A 19413-nucleotide genomic window follows, 5' to 3' on the forward strand; every position below is an offset into this window, starting at 1 on the left:
CTTTTTGGAGCAAAGTAGCAATTTTCAGCTAACCATAGGGACCATTTGTGCAGTTTTGTCATTGCTTAATCATTTTATGTGCTAGCTTGCTTAATCATTTTATGTGCTAGTTGTGATTGTGTTGAAGTATGAAAAAAATGTTAAATATTGTTTATGTTTCTTGTTGATTGTGTAAAAATATGATTAACTATGACATTGGTAACATGTTTGTGAAGCATGAATAACTAAGTATGATATGTGAAATATGATTTACTGATTAACTAATTAACTAATTAATTGGATTGGGTTAACCTTTAAAGTATAATTAGCTAATTAATACTCTAATATATACAACAAATTCTACAAAATAATAATTCTACATAATATTTAAAATAAAAAAAATAAAAAAAATAAAAAAAAAATAAAAAAAAAAAAAAACCGTTATACCACCGCGAGAACCACGATTTCAAATAGCGGCCAACGACCGCTATTATATTTTTGACCGCGATAACTGCATAGCACTCTCGTCGTATTCGATCAGTCTTCGAAGAATTTCTAAGTACTCACGTCTCAACATATTTTTCTCTTGTTGCACTACAATATTCTCCTTAAAGTTCTCTTCTATTGTCGTCATGTGTTTCGCCGAGGAGATCTCTTCAATGTCATTTGAAATTTTATTTGTATCGGTGTTAAGGTCAATGTGTGCATCGAAAATGTTGACTAAACTCAAAATTTGTGACCTCTTAGATTGTACCTCCGACGACGTTGGACATCGAGTCCATTTTGGATCTCTTCTCAACATCTCTCATGGTCTCTCAAAATCGAAAGTATGACCCATCTTCACTCGATATTGCGTTTTCACAGCTTTAAACACATCGAAGTCATTGCAATTGCTTTCCTTTTCCAAATAAAGCTTATTGTAGATCGAGTTGAATTTGGAGCACCTTTTCCCAAAGCTTTTTTCTTTATACCATTTTCTCTAGTGTTATTTTATGATGTCTCACACCACGCTTCCACTAACGCAATTTCCTCCTATGTTGCCCACGATTATAGAGCGTCTTGAGCGTCTTTGGTTTTCCCTTTCGCTTTCCCTTTCCTTTTCCTACCACCTTCCGCTTGAGTTTAGATAACAAATTCAATCTATAGTTGTGTGGGTAGCTGTTGTTAGGTATAAATTGGTTAACGAGTTGTTTGTGTTTGGAAATTTGGTATGGAAGATGATGCAACGGTTTTGTAGCAAATTTGGTTGTTGCCCATAAACGTTTTGTTGGAAGTATGGTGGTGAAGGAAATTGAATCGGATGTTAGGTAGGGTTGAAATAAGTTTGTTACTATGGTATTTGCGGCGAACCTTGGGTGTTTAGTAGATTAAAAATCCCTTGAGCGAATCACATGGGAGAGGTCATGTCCAGGTGTAGGTGTAGGTGTAGGTGTAGGTGTAGGTGTAGGTGTAGGTGTGGGTGTGGGTGTGGGTGTGGGTGTGGGTTTGGTGGAGGGGTGTTTGGGTTTTGATCCATTTTTTATTTTGGAGTTGTGAAGTTAAGTAAAATAGACAGAAAGAAAAATGATGTAAGAAGATGAGTGGTGTGAAATGTTTTTATAGGTAAAAAAAATAAATCAGACCATTTTCTTCTTCTTCCACCTATGTTTCCTTGCGTTGAGCCTAGCACATTTAGGTGTTAGCAGTGTTCTAGGCATGGACACGTCGTTGAGGTTGGCCACCTTAGCCTCCCAACAGCATAGAGGAGCCTATACCGAGTAGCCTAAAGGATTGAAAACAATAATATGAGTATTAGCTCAATGGATATAGACATATAGTGTAAGCATAGAACCCTTATGCGATTTTTTTTTATATATATGGTTTAATAAAGTTCCATACACAAATAGGTTTTAGGGATTTATTAAACAGATAAGCTTTTAGCTCAGCAGCTAAATACGACTCCCTAGAATGTACATTTCCAGAGTTCGAGTTGTGCAAACCCCCAAGTCTTTGGAGGCATCTTGAAATTCAATTAAAAAAAATCTCTTTGAATACTTTTGTTATTCTTGCTTTCGTTGTGTGTCGGGTCCAATCATTAAGGTCTTGATCTTGTGGAGTACAAATGATCATAGGTAAGATTTCGATCAAGAGAACCATGAATCATTGTATTAGGTGATACCTCCATGGTGGTGCATGTACGATTTTGCCCTTCACTTGTTGCTAGTTGATCACAAAATCAGATTTAGCATATAGGTATATGGTTGGTTCATCTTTGAATCACACCCAAAGATGTGTTTATTAGCATGAACTATAAATACGAATATGATCCATTTCCATAATTACAAGGAAAGTTAGATGAAAACGAACCTCACTCCAAAAGTATATGACCAATGTTCGGGCAGTAGTTAGAATTTGCTATTGAGTCCACCATGGAGGTCCCGCCTGATACAAGTGTTGTTGTCCTTCATCTTCATCCCATGAAATTTGAGAAGCTTGAAGGCCAATACTCACACCAGGTTCCTTCCCGTGTTTTGCAGCCCACTCTTCAATGGCGGATTCACTTTCAAATTGTTTTTTTGACTTCCCGGGACCCACTAGCTCTGAGACTACAGCTGGCATGTACAACGAGTCCCCCACTATTGGTGCACCACATGCTGCTAGTTGAGCTCGAATCTGTAACATAATACATGTGAATGTTTTGATGGATTTCACTAAATGTAATTCAATTAAACAGATAATAAGTAAGTATCAGAAAAAGGCAAAACAGGTCCCTGAGAAATTATAATAGATTATGTATGTATGGATGCACCTGGTGAGTACGACCAGTTAAAAGGTTGATCTTGCACTCATATGCAAACTCTTTATTTGGCCAATTCAAATCCTGAATTCCATTCTCTTCTTCAATGGAAGCATTTGGCCATGGAACTTTCCTGCATTCCAGGACCTCCAATTGGCACAGATTCCATCCGGGAATGAAGTCTGCATATTAATTATATTACAACAATCCATAAATATGATTTCTTTCTGCTGTAGCTTTTTTTCTTGTATTTTAAAAAATCCACCCATTTTTTTATAAAACATGAGTAATCTTACAACTGCATGCTTTTAAGGTGATGAAGCTTGTTTGTTAAACACTGATATTACAATTTACAATCACCATAACCTCTCTAATGACTAAACTTTTGTATAAGACAGATTATTTAAGTATTCCTATTAAAAAGAAGAAAATAAAACATTTACCTTGGGAAACAATTTTTGGAGCCATACGAAATGGTCGCATGTAATGAGTCATGAGTCCAAGTGGCACATAAGCAGCAGCAAGTGCAAGATAAAGCTTCTTCACTTGTTTCTCCTGGTAAATATAAAAGCATATTCAAATATAAAGTTAGTGACAGTGTCATGGAATTTGATGGAATATGATGAAATTTGAACTCCATCCATTTGGCAACCATGGAATGGAATCGTGAATTCCAATTTGTCACTGGAATCCAGAAACTAAACTCGCCCTTATCAACTTACCCTGATCTTTCTATGAAAAACTGAGCAGTAGTCCTTGGTTCTAGCTAACACAACACTGCAAATATGATGAGAATGAGATTTGACCCTTTTTCCCTTTTCTTGTTGACACAATAAAACTAGGGTTTAAATTTGAGATAAAATACCAGCCTTCTGTGCAATTATCAATCTGATGAGTTGTCTTTAATGGAGTAGTTAATTCCAAGGCACGAGTAGCAAAATTTGCACATGTTTCTTCAATGTTGTCTGTAGTTCCACCTACCTAACAAAAGAAGAAGTCAGTGGATGTGGCACATAAAAGAGTAATGTGTTGTTTCTTATTTACTAAATAGACTCTTAACCCTATATTTTAAACCAGTTATCTCCAATTTGTATTTTATGAGTCTGCTCTTGTTTATCCTTGCATTGGTAAATGGGACCTAAAAACTGAATAAGATAAATGCATATATTTTGGCTTTACAGGAAAAATTAACTAAAATCAGAAGTAATATAGCACAAAACACAGATATGTTATGGATTTACAGGAAAATTAGCATAAGGTTGCTGTAATTTTGAGTACTTTAGTAAAACATTAGCAAATCTGTTTTGATCAGCAAGAAGCAAAAAATATGATGATATATTTGATGAGATGAGATATAAGATGAAGAAGGATAAATGATTGACATACTGATGTGCCAGCTGGCTTGTTAAGAACCACATACGACTCTGTCACAGCAATTATTCTTGACTTCCAGTCCATTTCATAGCATCTGCCCAAGAATTAACATCTCAATATTATCACAAGTTTCAACAAGTAACATTGTATATGTTTTTTTCTTATTAAGACATTGTACTTTCAAATAAAAGTATGTTGCTATTTCTTGCATTTTACCCTAAAAAAAATCATGAATTGTTTTGTTTTCAAAGTACAATGCTTAGGAAGAAATGAAAACAGGATGCTATGATGAACAAATCAATGAAAGAACATTGCAATATCTTGCATTTAACCTTTACATATATGTATACTCTACATTTTCAACTTGTACATATACCACTTTATCCCTTTTAACTCATTTTCATTGCCATATAAATTTTTAAAAACCAATTCATCTTCCATATTATAAAAACTGAGTGGATGTTTAATGACCTAAAATTTTCTTTTTCAAGTACCTCGGGAATCGTTTTGGACGAACATGCACCCTCAAGTATGTCCCTGCTTCAACAAATTCATCAATATGAGTAATTCTAAAAGTTTTTTGTGCCTCTCTTAGGGTTTTTCCTTTGATTGAATGTCTCTTTTTGAGGACCAAAGGATCTGTAACTTGTTTGAACAACTTGATTTCCTCAGGTGTAGCAGTTGAAGGAGGCTTTGGGCATACAAGCGCGTAGAACACTGCTCCAAAATGTATCAGATCTGCAACATACCTTCAATGTTCAAGCATATTAAGCAACTATAAAGTGAGTTTTGAAATTTTTTTATATTTATTCCAAGAAAATGTGTAGTGTGTCTACAATTTAGAAAAGTAAAATAACATATGATAAGAACTCACAAAGGTGGAAGATCCAGAGCTTTGGTAATGAAGTCAAGAACAGGTCCTCCTTCTTTAACAACTAAATGCTCAATTCTTGGTAGAAAATTCTCAGTTGGACATGGAAGCAAACGATTATATTCAACATGGCTGAAAAATTAATGAATTTTGCAATCAAAAAACCACACTTTCTATATATAGACATTTTAACAAACAAACAATTGGCTTGAACCTGAGACCTCAAGTCCTTATTACTAGGACAAGTATATGGGGCAAGGTAAATCAAAAGTATGGATTTTATAAATCAAGAATAGACAATAAAGAAGTTAGATTTATATGAACCTATTTACATCTTTTGAAAATCAAAATCAGACTACTATATTAAGTTCTAGAGGTCCATTAAACCGACCTCTATATTCCAAACTGAAAACTGGATTATGTAAACTTACCAGATGTGAAAGTGAGTAATTTTTTTCTGCAATAAACTGAAGGGAGACAGAATCCAATAATTATTGAGATTATTGGTATATCAATATCTGCATCTCAATCATGTTATGTATTTTGAGGATTTTAGTAGATAGAGTATACAAGTAATTATTGCAAATGACCTAGCGAATAGTACATATATATATGCTCTGTGTTCGGAAAAATATGCGGGGGTAAGTGGAGGAGATGGAGTACCATTTGAAATTGGGGGTAGATAGATTCGACGTGACAGCTATAGAAGCAACAGAATGAGATGCAAAGGTTCTGCTACAGTTTTTCTGGTAAAAATTCAAGTCGGAATCCCAGTTTGAACAGCCAAACCTCTTGTTTTTTTGGTGGTTGTAGTGGCGGTGTCTGGTGGCCGCAGATAGTGTTCGTAGTATGGTGACAGGGACAACAACAAAGCTCCTGTAGTTGGGAATCCACAGCAGTGATGAAACCATCGCCATTTCTGTAGTGTGCACTTTGCAGGGGTGTAGAGAGGAAACGAGGGGTTGAAGATGATTTAAGACGTATGGGCCTAGCAGATCGGGTTTATGACTATGTTTACATATGGCCCATGGTGGAGTAGATGGAAACCCGGTAATGGGATTTTAACGAGAACAAAAATCTAATAGTTTTTTTTTAAATTGTTAAAATTGCAAGTGTGATATATCTAAGCAAATCGATCTCTATCTTAATTATATCGTTTTTTGGTAAGATTGTAGTAGGATTAGATTGTAAAATCGTTGAATCAATCTTAAGATCATTGCTATTTTTAATTTTAATTTAAATTTTTTATTATTCTAACTATGTAGAATACTCATTTTGAATTTCTTAGGGTTATTTTGTTTCACATAACTGTTAAGGGGTTAAAATGAATTGGAAACTAAAATCCTTAGAGAACATTGTTTGGGTTACAAAAATGGAATTAGATTTCCAAAATTATCATTTAATTTCCCGTTTGAAAGAATTCTAATTCCTCCACCGTGCATCAAAAATGTAAATTCAATTCATTATCCTTATTTTAAATTACACATTATCCTCCTATTATCTATGAGATAAATTTTAAAATAAAAAATCTACGTGATTTTTGACTCTGTTTTACTTTTTTTTTTCCTACGGAGTTTTTTTTATCCCTTTTTTTACCACTTATGTTTGTTTTCTTGGAGAAAATAAGAAAAGTCCCTAAATTATTTAAAATCCATTACTAGTAACCACTAATTTCACAAAAATCAAGTTCGCAAATTGTTTAGTTTTTACTTTCATCTACATTTATATTTGATAAAGTTGTTTTTTAATTTAAATTTTGTAGAAGAGTTCAATAAATAATGTTGTAATTAAATAAAACATCGTCATATTTATTAAAAAATATAATTAGTTGCAAAAAACTATTATGGGTATTTCTGTCATATTACAAAATTTATTTTTCATTTCATTTCTGAAATCAAAAAACCAAACAGAAAACAGATTTCATTTCATGTCAACCAACCGCAAAACAATTCCATTGCAGCTTCTAGTACATTCATATTTCAATTCCTTCAGATTCCAATTCTTTTGATAGATTTCATTCCTTCCAAAAGCCTTTTGCGAACCAAAAGCCCCGTTATAGTTAAATGATGTATTTGGATATGTTTTTTTATGTCTTAAACTACTTATTGGATGAAAATGTATTTTTTATGTTTTAAAATTTTTTTATAGGATTTAAGTCGATCTTACGATCACGATCTTGCAAAACAGAAAATAATCCTATATAAGATCTCGATCTTGAAAACCTTTGTTTTTTTTTCTATTTTGTGTAGACATGGCAAACTTGTCATGTCGTGTTAAAATATTGTTGGGTATTTAGTGTTGCGTCTTTTGGGCTCTTTGCTTAGTCTATTTTGTGTATCCGAGTTGGGCCTGTCCACTCGTGAGTTATTAATTAGGGTTTTACTATTTAAGATGCATGCATGTATCGTGTATTCAGTAATCGTGTCATTGTAAACCTTACATAGCCTCTACAGTAGCAGTTCCTTATCGATCTCTACTGAGACTGTGACTTTTAATCATTCGACACATTCTTGATTCATATTCAGTGTTTGATTGTTTTTACCTATTTGAATCTATTTGATTTTCAGAGTTTTCAACTCAACAATTGGTATCAGAGCAGGAGACTGTGTAATTTATACGCATCTCTTCTGTTGAAAGAGTTTTTAGGGTTTTCGATATTATTGGATCTGGTTCGGCCGTCATCATTGTTACTGATGTTGATCTTTGATCTTCATATTACCCAAAAATAATTTTAGTTTACACATATGATTCATACAGGTTTTAATCGATCTTTAAACATGTCAGACGATTCTCACGTTAACTCAATAAATCTTTTAAGCAGCATTGGATCCACAACCAGAATCCCTATTCTTTTCCCCAATGATTATGAAGTGTGGGCGTTGCATTTTGAAGACTACGTCCTTATGCTTGAAGACAATGGCTATCTCATATGGGAAGTCATTATTGTTCAGACGTTTACTCATACAGGAACAAGAAGAGAAATTTAAAACTCAAGCCGACTACAACAAGCTTCTTATTGATGTAAAAAGATGTATCACAAGATGAGAAGGATAGGTTGATAAGCAACGTTAAAGCAATGAGGATCATCAGGTTTGCTTTGCCACCAGACACTTTTCGTTTGGGTAGTTCATGCGACACAGTAAAAGTCACTTGGGATATGCTTAAGGAACTATACTCAACTGATGTTGATCTTGAGCATTCTACTCAAACTCTAGATTAGACGTGAAAAAGTCACGTTCATGAACGAGCTAAGATCTGAATTGAAGGCTGTTGTTTCTACCGTAAAAGCGCATAAGCAGTTCAAGAACTACACGTTGGCGAAGCTAGTTGGAATACTGAGGTCACATGAAGATGAAGTGACGAAAGAAGGGAAGTTAGTTTCTCATATGGGATCACTGGCCCTTGATGTGAAGGGTAAATGGCAGTAGATGATGATGGTTTGGAGTCTGATATCTCCGATTGTGAACTTTCTAAGGATAAATTTGTTATGATGGTGTCTAATCCAAAAAGATTCGCAAAGAAGAACTTCAGTCGCAACAAGAATCGAAACTGGCAGGGCAGTTATAGCTCTGAAAAGATATAGGAAGATAGTGTGAATAACTCTGAGAAAGAAGAAGCGAAGAAGGATAAAAAGCTTATGGGGGACTTCGGCTATGATTGTAATTACTGTCATGGAAAAAAGCATCTAGCCAAGGAATGCATGCTGAGAAGAATGAACGAGAAGAATGAGGGAGAGGATAACGAGACATACTATCTCTGAAAGCTGGAGGAGATCAAAAAGAAGAAGAATGCTGATAACACCATGCCTGCTTTGATTGTCCAGGAAAACGAAGTTAAAGATGAGTTTGGCAGAGTCGAGGTCTGGTCAACTGAATCTGAAGATGAAGAGGTTCGCAAACCTACTCATGGAAGGAGCTTCGTGGCGAAGGATGAAGTTTCGATGTTTAATGGAAGGTGTTTGATGGTTACCAATGAAATGTCAGAGATGAGGGGTTATACAACTGATGATGGTCGTAGCACTGATAGTTGTTTCGCTATGAAACCAATTCTTGAGTAGATAAGCGAGTGCCAGCAGGTGATCAACAAGGTAAACTCTATTCTTGAATCTATGAATATACTTGTGTCTAGATATGAAACTTAATTGAACGACTTAAAATACACATTTTCAAGTTTCATTGATAGTCTAAAACAAACTCGTTTAACAAATTCTAACTTAACCGGTCAACTCGGCAGGGTTTCGCCAAAAAGTGAAGAGAGACGCATATGGATTGAAAAGTTGGAGTCTGGTTTGTCTAGGTCTAGGGATGAGTCAATTTATTTGCAGAGAGATAATTTAGGTCTTTTAAAACAGCATAACATCTTTTGTTTGATTGCCAAAAGACTTTATTTTAACATTACTCAGTTTCCTCTTAATTGTGAGATTGGAAAGAAGATTCACAAGATGATTTTGCCCTTTTCTCGAATTGAAAGATGACGAAATCGACACAAAGTGTTATAGGTTTGAATCCATCGTCTCATCAAACGAAACCTTTGATGCATACAGAGTAGGACTGGACAAAATCGAATCTTTCATAAAGTCCAAAGATCACAAAAACATGCTTAAACAACTTTTGGATCGAAAAGACAAAGAGCAAATTAAATCTGAAACTGTACAGAAATTTGACTCATTAAGCACCAAGTTGAGTTCGGAAAATAAACTTGATGTTGAAAATGTTTCTGAATTCGACGATGAAAGTGATATGAGTGAAATCTCTGTGGAGGATGAGGTTGACTGCTCTGAGTTTGTTAAAAATGAACTTGTACCTGCGAAAGTCCTAATTTCTGAGAATTCAGCTGAATATGCACGTGTTTCTGAGAATAAATCTAAAGTTTTAAAAGCTAAAGCAACTGTTTTTCCAAAAGTTCAAACTGTTCCTAACCAAGTTTTTACAACTAAAGGATTGAACAAAAATCAAACAGTTGAATTAACGTCCATGGTTGAAGACGACAATAACGATGGTTGTGATGAGTTCTTCTGGTCTGCTCCAATCGACAATGCAGACGAAACTAAAGGTCTATTTGAAATAACCTCTTGGAAAACGAAGAGCAAGTACGTAGCAGAACCCCTAAACAAAGTCAATTCAAGCTACGAAAAGGGTAGTCCCAGTGGAACTAAGAACGTTCCAAGTGACACATCGTCTGTTCAGACCGAAACCCCTACCAGAAAGCCAAAACCTAGGGCTAGTATTCACAAATCATTTAAGCAGTTTGTAGCTCAAAACGCCAAATGAATGCTAGATATAACAAAAATCTCAAAGAAAGAAAGCAGTTCTGGCAGTCTAAGAATCCCAACTTTGTTCACAAAATGGAATAGTGTAAGGACCATTGTGGCATTTTTGTAAAATTGGGTTTTGGGGGAGTACGTCATGTGTATGTGTGTACGCTGAGCGTAATAGGGCGCGCCCTAGTACGTTGGGCGTACATTTATACGCAAGGCATATGTACCAGGCATGAAAACCCTAATTTTTAGGGTTTGACTCATATTTAAACCCCATTATAGCCTCATTTCCCCTCACTTCATCAACCTCCATCCTCTTACAACGTTTTTGCAACCTTAATCCTCATTGTGAAGCATTTCTAAGATTAAGTGTGTGTGTGTGTGTGTTTTGTGCTTTTGAAGAAGAAGGAAGGAAATAGAGACCATCTTGGAGGAGTGAAGGCCTTTAGATCTAGAATTACACCACCTTTTGGCATCTTTTGGAGGTATAAAGTCCTAAACTTGGTGAAGTTTCATTTAGATCTTGTGTTGGGTTGATTTTTGGTCCCTTTTGGTCCCCAAAATGGTGAATCTTGAGCATGGAATGTTCTTGACCCATTAAGCCATCCTTTCAAACCTTAGGAGAGGTCTTAAGCCATAAAAATGGAATCTTAAAGGTTAGTTTTGTCCCATGCATGTTGTTGAAGGACTTAATGCATTAAGATGTGGATTTTTGGTGTTTTAAGCACTTGTTGAACATGCAATGTCATAAAGTAGGAAACTTTATGACTCCTAGTGATATTTTGACCATGGATATGCAATTGGACACATTAAGTCGAAGTATTAAGCACTTAATGGGAAAAGAGGAAAAACTGGGAGTACGCCATGCGTAGCTATGTGTACGCCCAACGTACTCGGTCAGCCATCTCGATCTAGTCAACGAAGGAGTATGCCCCACGTACATCTGGAGTATGCCCCGGGTACGTGCACTGCGTCGACTCGGTTGGGTTGACTCAGTTGATTTGCTGATTTTGACCAAGTTTGACCAAGGGGTATTTTGGGTATTTTGAATGGTGTTTGAGAATTAGTCATTTGGATGAATAAGTATCTGTTTGAGCTGATATTCGGAGTCAGGACCTCATCAACTATTGATCAGATCGAGAGGTGAGTTTTCCTCACTATACTTACGGGTCAAAGGCACCAAGGACGACCCATTGGAGTAGATATATTGTTATGTGATAGTATGTTATCATGTTGTAGTGATCTGTTAGATCGGTATCCTGGTATGTAGGATGATGCCATGCTTAGTGATATGTAGGTCTGCCTGATTGTCTGTTGAATGATTATATATGTTTATCTGTTATGTATATGTCGACATGTTATGTATGGTTGGGTTGAGGCGGACCAGTGTAGACTGAAGGCCAAGAGGCCCAAATAGACTGAAGGCCTGAGAGGCGTACCAGACATGTTGAAGGCCTAGAGAACGGTCCAGATAGACTGAAGGCCCGACGAGGCGTTCCAGTCCTGTTGAAGGTTCTGTGAGCAGTCCAGATAGTCTGTAGGTTGGCGCGTCGTTCCAGTCAGGCTGAAGGCTCTGTATGCATGCTATTTGTTATTATGTTTATGTGGTGGTACTTTGGGGGAACTCACTAAGTTTCGTGTTTACGGTTTTTAGTTTATGGTTTCAGGTACCTCAAAGGATCGTGGCAAGGCGAAGGCGTGACCGTACACATCCTTGGTTTTATGATTGACTGGATCTTGGGAGACTATGATTTTAAATAATGTTTTGAAAACAATGGTTTTGTAAACACTTCTATTAGTAAAAGGGTTGTTTTGAAAAGTTTAAATTTGTTGAACTTTTGGGATGTTACACAAACAACGTACATATGCTCATTCAAGAGAATCCCGGAAATATCATAGTTATTGTTGTTTAGTCTAGACTATAAATACACATATAATACACACACTACGGACACGATTACCTCTATTACTGCATTTGTACTCATATTATCTTCATTATTTATGTAACCTCACATTAAAATCAATAAAACCAACAAGGAAAATTATCATTATCACCTCCCAAGGTTTTATGTCAGAGATCCTATAAAGGGTCAAGGGCTTTCCTTGTAACTCACTTGTCTCACTTTGATCAATATTCGATAGTTACACTATCTTAAACACCACAACCTCTCATACAATTTGGTCGAATGTTACTTGATAAATTTTTTACCAAAACAATCGTACCAAGTATAATTGGTACCAATTAATATATTTGACTACCAACAAGTTTGGTTGGTACAAATTGGTAGTGGTATATACCAACTTCTTTAATTTTCTATTTTAAGATTTAAATATAAGCAAAGACATCAGGTAATTTTTTGATATATATATATATATATATATATATATATATATATATATATATATATGTGTGTGTGTGTGTGTGTGTATGTATGTGTGAATTGGTTGGTACGATATTACCATGGTATTCAAATTTTTGTACCATTACCGTACCGAGATTGCTTAATTGGTATGGTACTACCAACTAAACATGTTGGATACCAAATATATGGAGTACCAAATTTTTTGGTTCGGTTGGTAACATTTTTTTTGGAAACGGCAAAAGAATTAAGTGGAAGCCTACTCGCAATATTTCAACGAGCACCCTGGGTTTGAGCTCATTTACAGGGTAAACCCAGCCCCCATAGGGATTTCCAGGGAAAAATTCCCCATATGTTGGTTGGTTTTTCGTACTACAATTTTGACAGCCCTAATGAAAAGTTATTATATATAAAAATAAACAATTTTAACGAAGAAGTTGCCAAAAAAAGACAATATGGATTTTTCTTAACCAAAAGAAATTCATGCTTGTTTTCCAAAAACCAAAGATTATCAAACATAAAAAAATCATTCTAACATATAAAAGATGACTCAGATACCACTGATGGGTTTTGATACAAAATATACATGTGTTTTTTTTATAAAAACCGGTCAATGGAAGCGTTGAAAATAACAATTCTATTTTTGAGTTTATAACAAAACCAAACCAACTATGATCCATTTAAAGTGGTTAGAATGATACAAAAAAATATCATAGAGTGTTTTAGAATGACAACCTTTGGAGCCTTTGAATCCACTTGGTTTTGGAGTGTTGATGAAGATAAAAAAAATCAAAGAGTATGATTTTCTCTACAAGTATCCTCCATCAAGATTAAGGCACTTGAAATACTAGTTCCTTCTTGTATTCTTGAGTGTCCTAAGCCTTTAAGTACTTAACTCTAATAAGCACTAAAGGAAACAACTCAAGGGAGCTTTAATCACTAAACTAGTTTTGAAAGAGAGAGAAGTGAAGAAGAGAAAGGGAGCTACGACTTTCTTTATTATAAGAGAGTTCAAGACTAAAAACTAGCAAAAACTCATGCAAGACACATTCTTTATAGTCCCATGAAAGGTAAGGGCTTTTCATTAAAATACTCTAAAATATTGGTAACCTTTAAGAGCATGAGAGATATAAGAAGAAAGTTGACAATCAACCTCTCTTCTTTATACATATAATTTGGTCAAGCATGGTTAAAAAAGACAAAATGTGTTTGCTAGTTTATTAACCATGGTATGTTAACTCATTAACTTGATCATGGTTAACCAAAGTGTCCAAAACTTTATACATGACTTATTTTATCATACCATATGATATAATAACTATTTATACTCACTTTTTAATTATTATTTTCACAAAACAATAAGTATTCCCTAATTAAATACAAAAATTGATATTATTTATTAATATTCATATTGATAATAAATATACAAAATGTGCCAACTTGATAAAGGTGTGACCCTATAGGATCATATATTATTAGAAATATCACTCAATAATGATTATTGGGCATATAGATCCAACAAAGACATTGAGGGTGTCACGATGTGACCAAGGAAGGGTCTCGCGTCTGAGTTGTTTTTTTATGCTCACGACGTGACCAAGGAGGGTTCACGTCATGATACGTTCTGAATACGTTGTTCGTGACCGAGTTGGAACGAAACGAGTTGAGATCGGATTGAGTGAATTCTCACGACGTGAGGCTCAATGATTGATGTTGCTGGCTGTTGACTTTGACTTGACTGTTGACTTTCTGGGTATGGTTGACTTCTGGTCAGGATTATTGGATTCAATGTGTAGTCTAAGTTTGGACCTTGTATGTTTTGATAGGAGTGTTGTAGCATCTGTTGTTGGGCATTTAGATGTGGTTAGCTGATTTTGTGTGTCAAGTGAGTCTTCTCACTGCACTGTAGGATGCTAGACTATCTGTGTGAATCTTTCATGTGCATGTATGTTTGGGTTGAAATATACCTAGCGTTCGGCCCACTAATGTGCGTTGGGTTGAAAGATACCCTAGGGTTGGACCCAATAATATTTAATGGGTTGAAATACACCCCATAGTTGGGCCCACTAAATTATATGGTATGTGGTATTTTGGGGAACTCACTGAGCTTTGAGCTTACAGTTTGTGGTTTAAACATTTTCTTGTACTTCCAGTTCCAAAAGGAAATGCCCAACTTGACTGCACCGCAACCCCTGATGGCTTTTCCGCATTGAACACTTTTGATATACTCTGATGTTTGAAAACACTATTTTTCTTTGCTTGGTTTTGGATCCGTTGGTTGTATGGCTCAATGTTTTAAAACACTATAAGAAAAAGTTGATTTAGCTAAGGAAAAATTATGTAGCTAAAGCATGTAATTCAGTAGGCAAACGTGATCAACTACGGAATTTTCTACGACACCATTTTGTAGTAAAATTCTTTGTAGCTAAAGGGTCCTTACGGAATCCGTAGGTCCTTTGCTACGGAATTTGCTACAACCGTCTTCCGTAGGAAAATAGCTACATACGATATCCGTAGTAAATCTGTAGCGAAGTGCCTACAAATTTTTTCGTAGGAATTCTATAGCAAATTAATTACGGACTATGCCATAGCAAATCCATAGCAAACTCACTATAAACTAACTTCGTAGAAAATATTCTATAGCAAAATCACTATGAACTAATTTCGTAGTAAGCTCACTACAGACAAATTTTGTAACTAATATTTCGTAGCAAATTCCATGACGGGGAAATTCCGAGCAAATTCACTACTGTCTAGTTCCATAGCAAACAAAACATGACGGAATAACTTTCATAGAAAATCCATAGTAATTTAACTACAAAATAAATTCGTAGATAAATGCATACAAAAATAACTACAAACTAGTTCCATAGTGAAAAATGAGGACAATATCAATTCCATAGCAAAATACATACAAAATTTACTACAAAATTATCTCCAACCCAACTTTCTAACAACAAACATTAGGAAAATGCAAGATAAAATAAAACAAAATTGCATAAATTCTTAATAAAAATATTTAGCATCCAATGTTTTTATACTTTGTTCAAAACGTAAGACAAATTAATTAAAAAGTAAAAGGTAGCTACAAATGATAAACGGAAAAATAAAGAAAAAATCACTAGTTAATCATGTTTCTCATATCATTGATCATGTTTCTCACTTCATCCAAGTCTACTCTTTGTTGCTCAATAGTTTCCTCTAGTTTTTGGATCTTGGCCTCAAGATGATGTTTTTCCGAATTCGTATCCGGTGAAGTGCATGCTTTAGAAGAATTTCCAGGAAAAATGGATCTGCCATATGATCCAAGCCCATAAACTCTTCTTTTACGGTCATGTAACGACCCAATTTTACAAAGAAAATTTTCATTATATTTTTTTTCCTTTTAAAACCAAAGCCAATCCCCTAAACCATAAAATCCCAAAACATTTATTTTCAAATCAACATTCATTACTTCATTGTTTTCCTTTTTAAAACATCAGAGGGTCCCAAACACATCAAAAGAGAGATAGAGTGCACGCCACGTCATCACGCCTTGCCCTTGCCCTTAGGCTCAGAAGTACCTGAAACAAATCAACAACCTGTAAGCGAAATGCTTAGTGAGTTTCCCAGAGCATACCACACACATTCGCATACATATATCCTGATAGCTAAAAATAAGCTATAAACATGCCACAGAAACTATGCAATACAATTCAACAAGAGTGCCATGGGCTACCCCACATGGTCTTTACCTAGGACCACCATGGGCTACCCCACATGGTCTTACATCCAATGTCATGGGCTACCCCACATGGTCTTTACCTAGGACTACCATGGGCTACCCCACATGGTCTTTACCTAGGACTGCCATGGGCTACCCCACATGGTCTTATATCCAATGCCACGGGCTCCCCCCGGGGTCTTCCATACCAACATAATATCACACAACATATCAATTCATAAATGAATAACACACACATAACATGATCACATAATGGGTCGGCCTTGGTGCCGTAGACCCATAGGTATGGTGAGAAGACTCACCTCCGTCCAATGAATACAATTACTGCCCTCCCAATAATCTGCAACCTACCAAGCTGAATACTAACAATAATATATAATCAATGATAAGACCTTAAATTACCCAAGGAAAGGCCCAACCTTCAAACTCTACCCCCAAGGCCCAATTACCCCTTTCTTGCAAATTGGACCCCAAAATCCAAGTCCAATATCCTTAATGGGTCCCTTGGCCCAATAAGGCCCAACCAATAAGTCCTTGGCCCAAACAGATGAAAAGGCCTCAATCTTACAGAGTCCAAACAAGCTCATCAGCCAAATGAGGCCCAAAGGCCCAAAACAGATTAGGGCCCATCTGAGCTGCGTACGCCCAGCGTACCTCCCTGGTACGCGCAGCGTACTAAGGGTCTAGTGACTACGCGCTGCGTATAGACAGTTACGCCCAGCGTACAATCGTATTAAGCACTTTTCCCATTAAGTGCTTAATGCTCGAATCTCTCACGTCCAAAAGCTAGATCTAAGATTGAAAAGATGTCCCAAGGCATAAAGTTGGCAACTTTATGCCCTTGCATGTCTCATACACTCCCAACCACCCCATTAAGACCTTTTCAAGGTCTTTTACCCAAGCATGAGGTCACAACTCTCATCAAGCTTCCATTTTTATACTTCTAAATGACCAGGGGACCTCAGATCTGACTTTCATATCAAAAGGGAAGGCTTAACTCAACAAAAGAGGCCCAACGTTCATAAAAGTGACAAACCACCAAAACCCTAGCTAGATCTAAAGATTAGAAAGGAAAGATGCAAGCTTTTTACCTCCATAAGCTTTGCAAGATGCTTTTGGTGCAGGATCTTGAAGCACCCTCTTGATCCAAGCTTGCTTGACCACCCCTTCTTCTTGAAATACACACAAAAAGGCCACAAATGCACTCTTTAAGGCCTAAGAATGATCTCACAAGGTTTCCAGGAGTATATGGACGTTCTAGGGCTGTGGAGGCTCTCTAGGGTTTAGTCCAAGGGACTTAAAGTTGTTTAAATAGGCCTCAAGTCCGGAAAAATTAGGCTTTGCGTCCCTGGCGCGTACGCCCCGCGTAACTCAAGGTACGCCCGGCGTACCCTGAATTCCCCGCGACCATTTTTATGCGGTACGCTAAGCGTACACTTAAGTACGCCCAACGTACTTAAGGGACCAATTATGAAACTTACATTTCTTAGGGTTTCAGGACATACCAAAATTTTGGATGTTACAGGTCATGTCCTCCAACAGCTGTATAAAACAACTCATTTTCATCAACTTCCTCTCCTAATAGTTCCAAATCCGCACGTCGAGACTTAATAAAATCCTACAATGTTATCAAGGTATTAATATACAAGTTATACAAGATCTTTAATTTAATATCACCGAATTACTTAAATAAACTTACATGAACTTTTTTCGCCTTTTCATCTAGGAATGTCTTTCCATCGTGATCCTTAGTATGAGTAAACATGAATACATCATAGACTGATGGAGCTTTTCCGGTATATTCCTCCTAACAATAATATTAGAAATATATAAAATCTCACTACAAAATGTATCGAAATATATATTAGCATATGAAACCATAATACTTTACTAACCAATAATAAACCAATAAAGTTGTTGTATAAAAATAAAGTGGGATGTTATAATACATTTCAGTTAGTAATCATAAATTAAAAATAAACGTGATGCTATAACACTTAAAATAAATCTCCATTAGATCAAATGAAAACAAGATGCTATCATAATTATATGAATCCGTAAAAAAACGCTTACGATATCAACAACAATTTGTTTATGAGAAGCAGATCCTCTATTATGAGTAGGTTGGGCTTTTCCACCCACTACACCTTTACGCCTATTTTTTTATTTTGTTCTGATTTTTTCTTGAACTCCTCTGAACTCCATATTGCATTCCAAGCATTCCACACTTGTTGTTCTATGTGAGACGGCTTTTCGTGGGTTGGATTTCTTGTGCTCATGTCATAGATATGCCGTCAATACCTTTCTTTGTCCTTATGTTCCCAAGCAGCCTTAACTGAGTTACCAATTGCAACATCCCAATAACATTTTTTCTACAATACAGAATCACATTTGAGTTATCGTAAATGAACAACGTGCCTAATAAGTGAATAAAACCATAAATAATAAACCATTTACCTGAAACTCTTCCCAATAAAGTTGTTTTGTCTCTTCACTTAAAGTTGCCCACTTATATCCTTTTGGGTCCACTTTATCTAGGAATAATTTTTTAATTATGTAGGAACATTTACCTGAAGGTGATAACCTACATAACAAAATAAGCATCATAATGGTTGTAACGTATATTTTTGATAAAAATTATGAAATTAAGCAAACTTGAACAAAATATATGAAAAATAACTACTATTTTAACTTACTCCTTTGCCTGAATTGTAATACGTAAGCGGCCGTCTATTCGTGTTTCGTTTTGTTCATCAAGTGGTGTCGTCGGAGTTGTTTTGGATGAAGGGGTGGATGATGGAAGTGGTGTTGACGAAGGGATTAATGATGGAGCTGGTTTAGATAAAGGGGTAGATGATGGAGTAGGTGTTGATGATGGAGTTGGTGTGGATGAAAGCATTGATAGATTACCAAACACTGGTGGGGTAGATGTTGCCGATGTGAATGTCGTTTTGGATGCAGAGGTAGATGGTGGGGCTGTTGTGGATGAAGGGGTGGATCATGGGGCTGATATGGTACCAACTAGTGGAGGAGTAGAAGTTGGTCGCGTGAATGTCTGTGTGGATGTAGTGT

At 35.9% G+C, this 19413-nt stretch overlaps 2 protein-coding genes across 3 annotated transcripts; both read right to left on the reverse strand.

Moving 5' to 3' along the window:
- Positions 1-351: 351 nt before the first annotated feature.
- On the reverse strand, positions 352-5978 carry LOC145167824 (RNA pseudouridine synthase 6, chloroplastic-like). Of its 2 annotated transcripts, none has more exons than XM_079087087.1 (10): positions 5664-5978; positions 5004-5132; positions 4624-4878; positions 4142-4223; positions 3621-3736; positions 3478-3532; positions 3199-3310; positions 2768-2937; positions 2326-2631; positions 352-1741 (listed from the first exon to the last, which is right to left on the reverse strand). In XM_079087087.1, the coding sequence occupies exons 1-9, from the start codon at positions 5915-5917 to the stop codon at positions 2374-2376; spliced, it is 1431 nt and encodes a 476-aa protein (XP_078943213.1). In that variant the 5' UTR covers positions 5918-5978; the 3' UTR covers positions 352-1741; positions 2326-2373. The 2 variants fall into 2 exon arrangements, with proteins under 2 accessions (XP_078943213.1, XP_078943206.1); XM_079087080.1 differs by lacking the exon at positions 352-1741 and adding an exon at positions 1799-2178.
- Positions 5979-17860: 11882 nt separating this feature from the next.
- On the reverse strand, positions 17861-18948 carry LOC145131018 (uncharacterized). Its single transcript, XM_079065757.1, has 5 exons — positions 18799-18948; positions 18643-18713; positions 18415-18496; positions 18041-18148; positions 17861-17959 (listed from the first exon to the last, which is right to left on the reverse strand). The coding sequence occupies exons 1-5, from the start codon at positions 18946-18948 to the stop codon at positions 17861-17863; spliced, it is 510 nt and encodes a 169-aa protein (XP_078921883.1).
- Between the last annotated feature and the right edge of the window lie 465 nt (positions 18949-19413).

Source organism: Lactuca virosa, chromosome 1 (assembly GCF_052849685.1).
Source record: "Lactuca virosa cultivar CGN04683 chromosome 1, Lactuca_virosa_CGN04683_v6, whole genome shotgun sequence".
NCBI classification, from domain to species: Eukaryota; Viridiplantae; Streptophyta; class Magnoliopsida; order Asterales; family Asteraceae; genus Lactuca; species Lactuca virosa.

Coding starts and splice junctions, on each gene's coding strand:
- LOC145167824 (XM_079087087.1), bottom strand. CDS start 5,917: ATGGCGATGGTTTCATCACTGCTGTGGATTCCCAACTACAGGAGCTTT. Junction 3,737..4,141: donor ACAAGCCAGCTGGCACATCA/GTATGTCAATCA, acceptor TTCTTTTGTTAG/GTAGGTGGAACTACAGACAA. Junction 3,533..3,620: donor GATAATTGCACAGAAGGCTG/GTATTTTATCTC, acceptor TCATATTTGCAG/TGTTGTGTTAGCTAGAACCA.
- LOC145131018 (XM_079065757.1), bottom strand. CDS start 18,948: ATGATGCTTATTTTGTTATGTAGGTTATCACCTTCAGGTAAATGTTCC. Junction 18,714..18,798: donor TTTATTGGGAAGAGTTTCAG/GTAAATGGTTTA, acceptor TCTGTATTGTAG/AAAAAATGTTATTGGGATGT. Junction 18,497..18,642: donor GAACATAAGGACAAAGAAAG/GTATTGACGGCA, acceptor ATAAAAAAATAG/GCGTAAAGGTGTAGTGGGTG.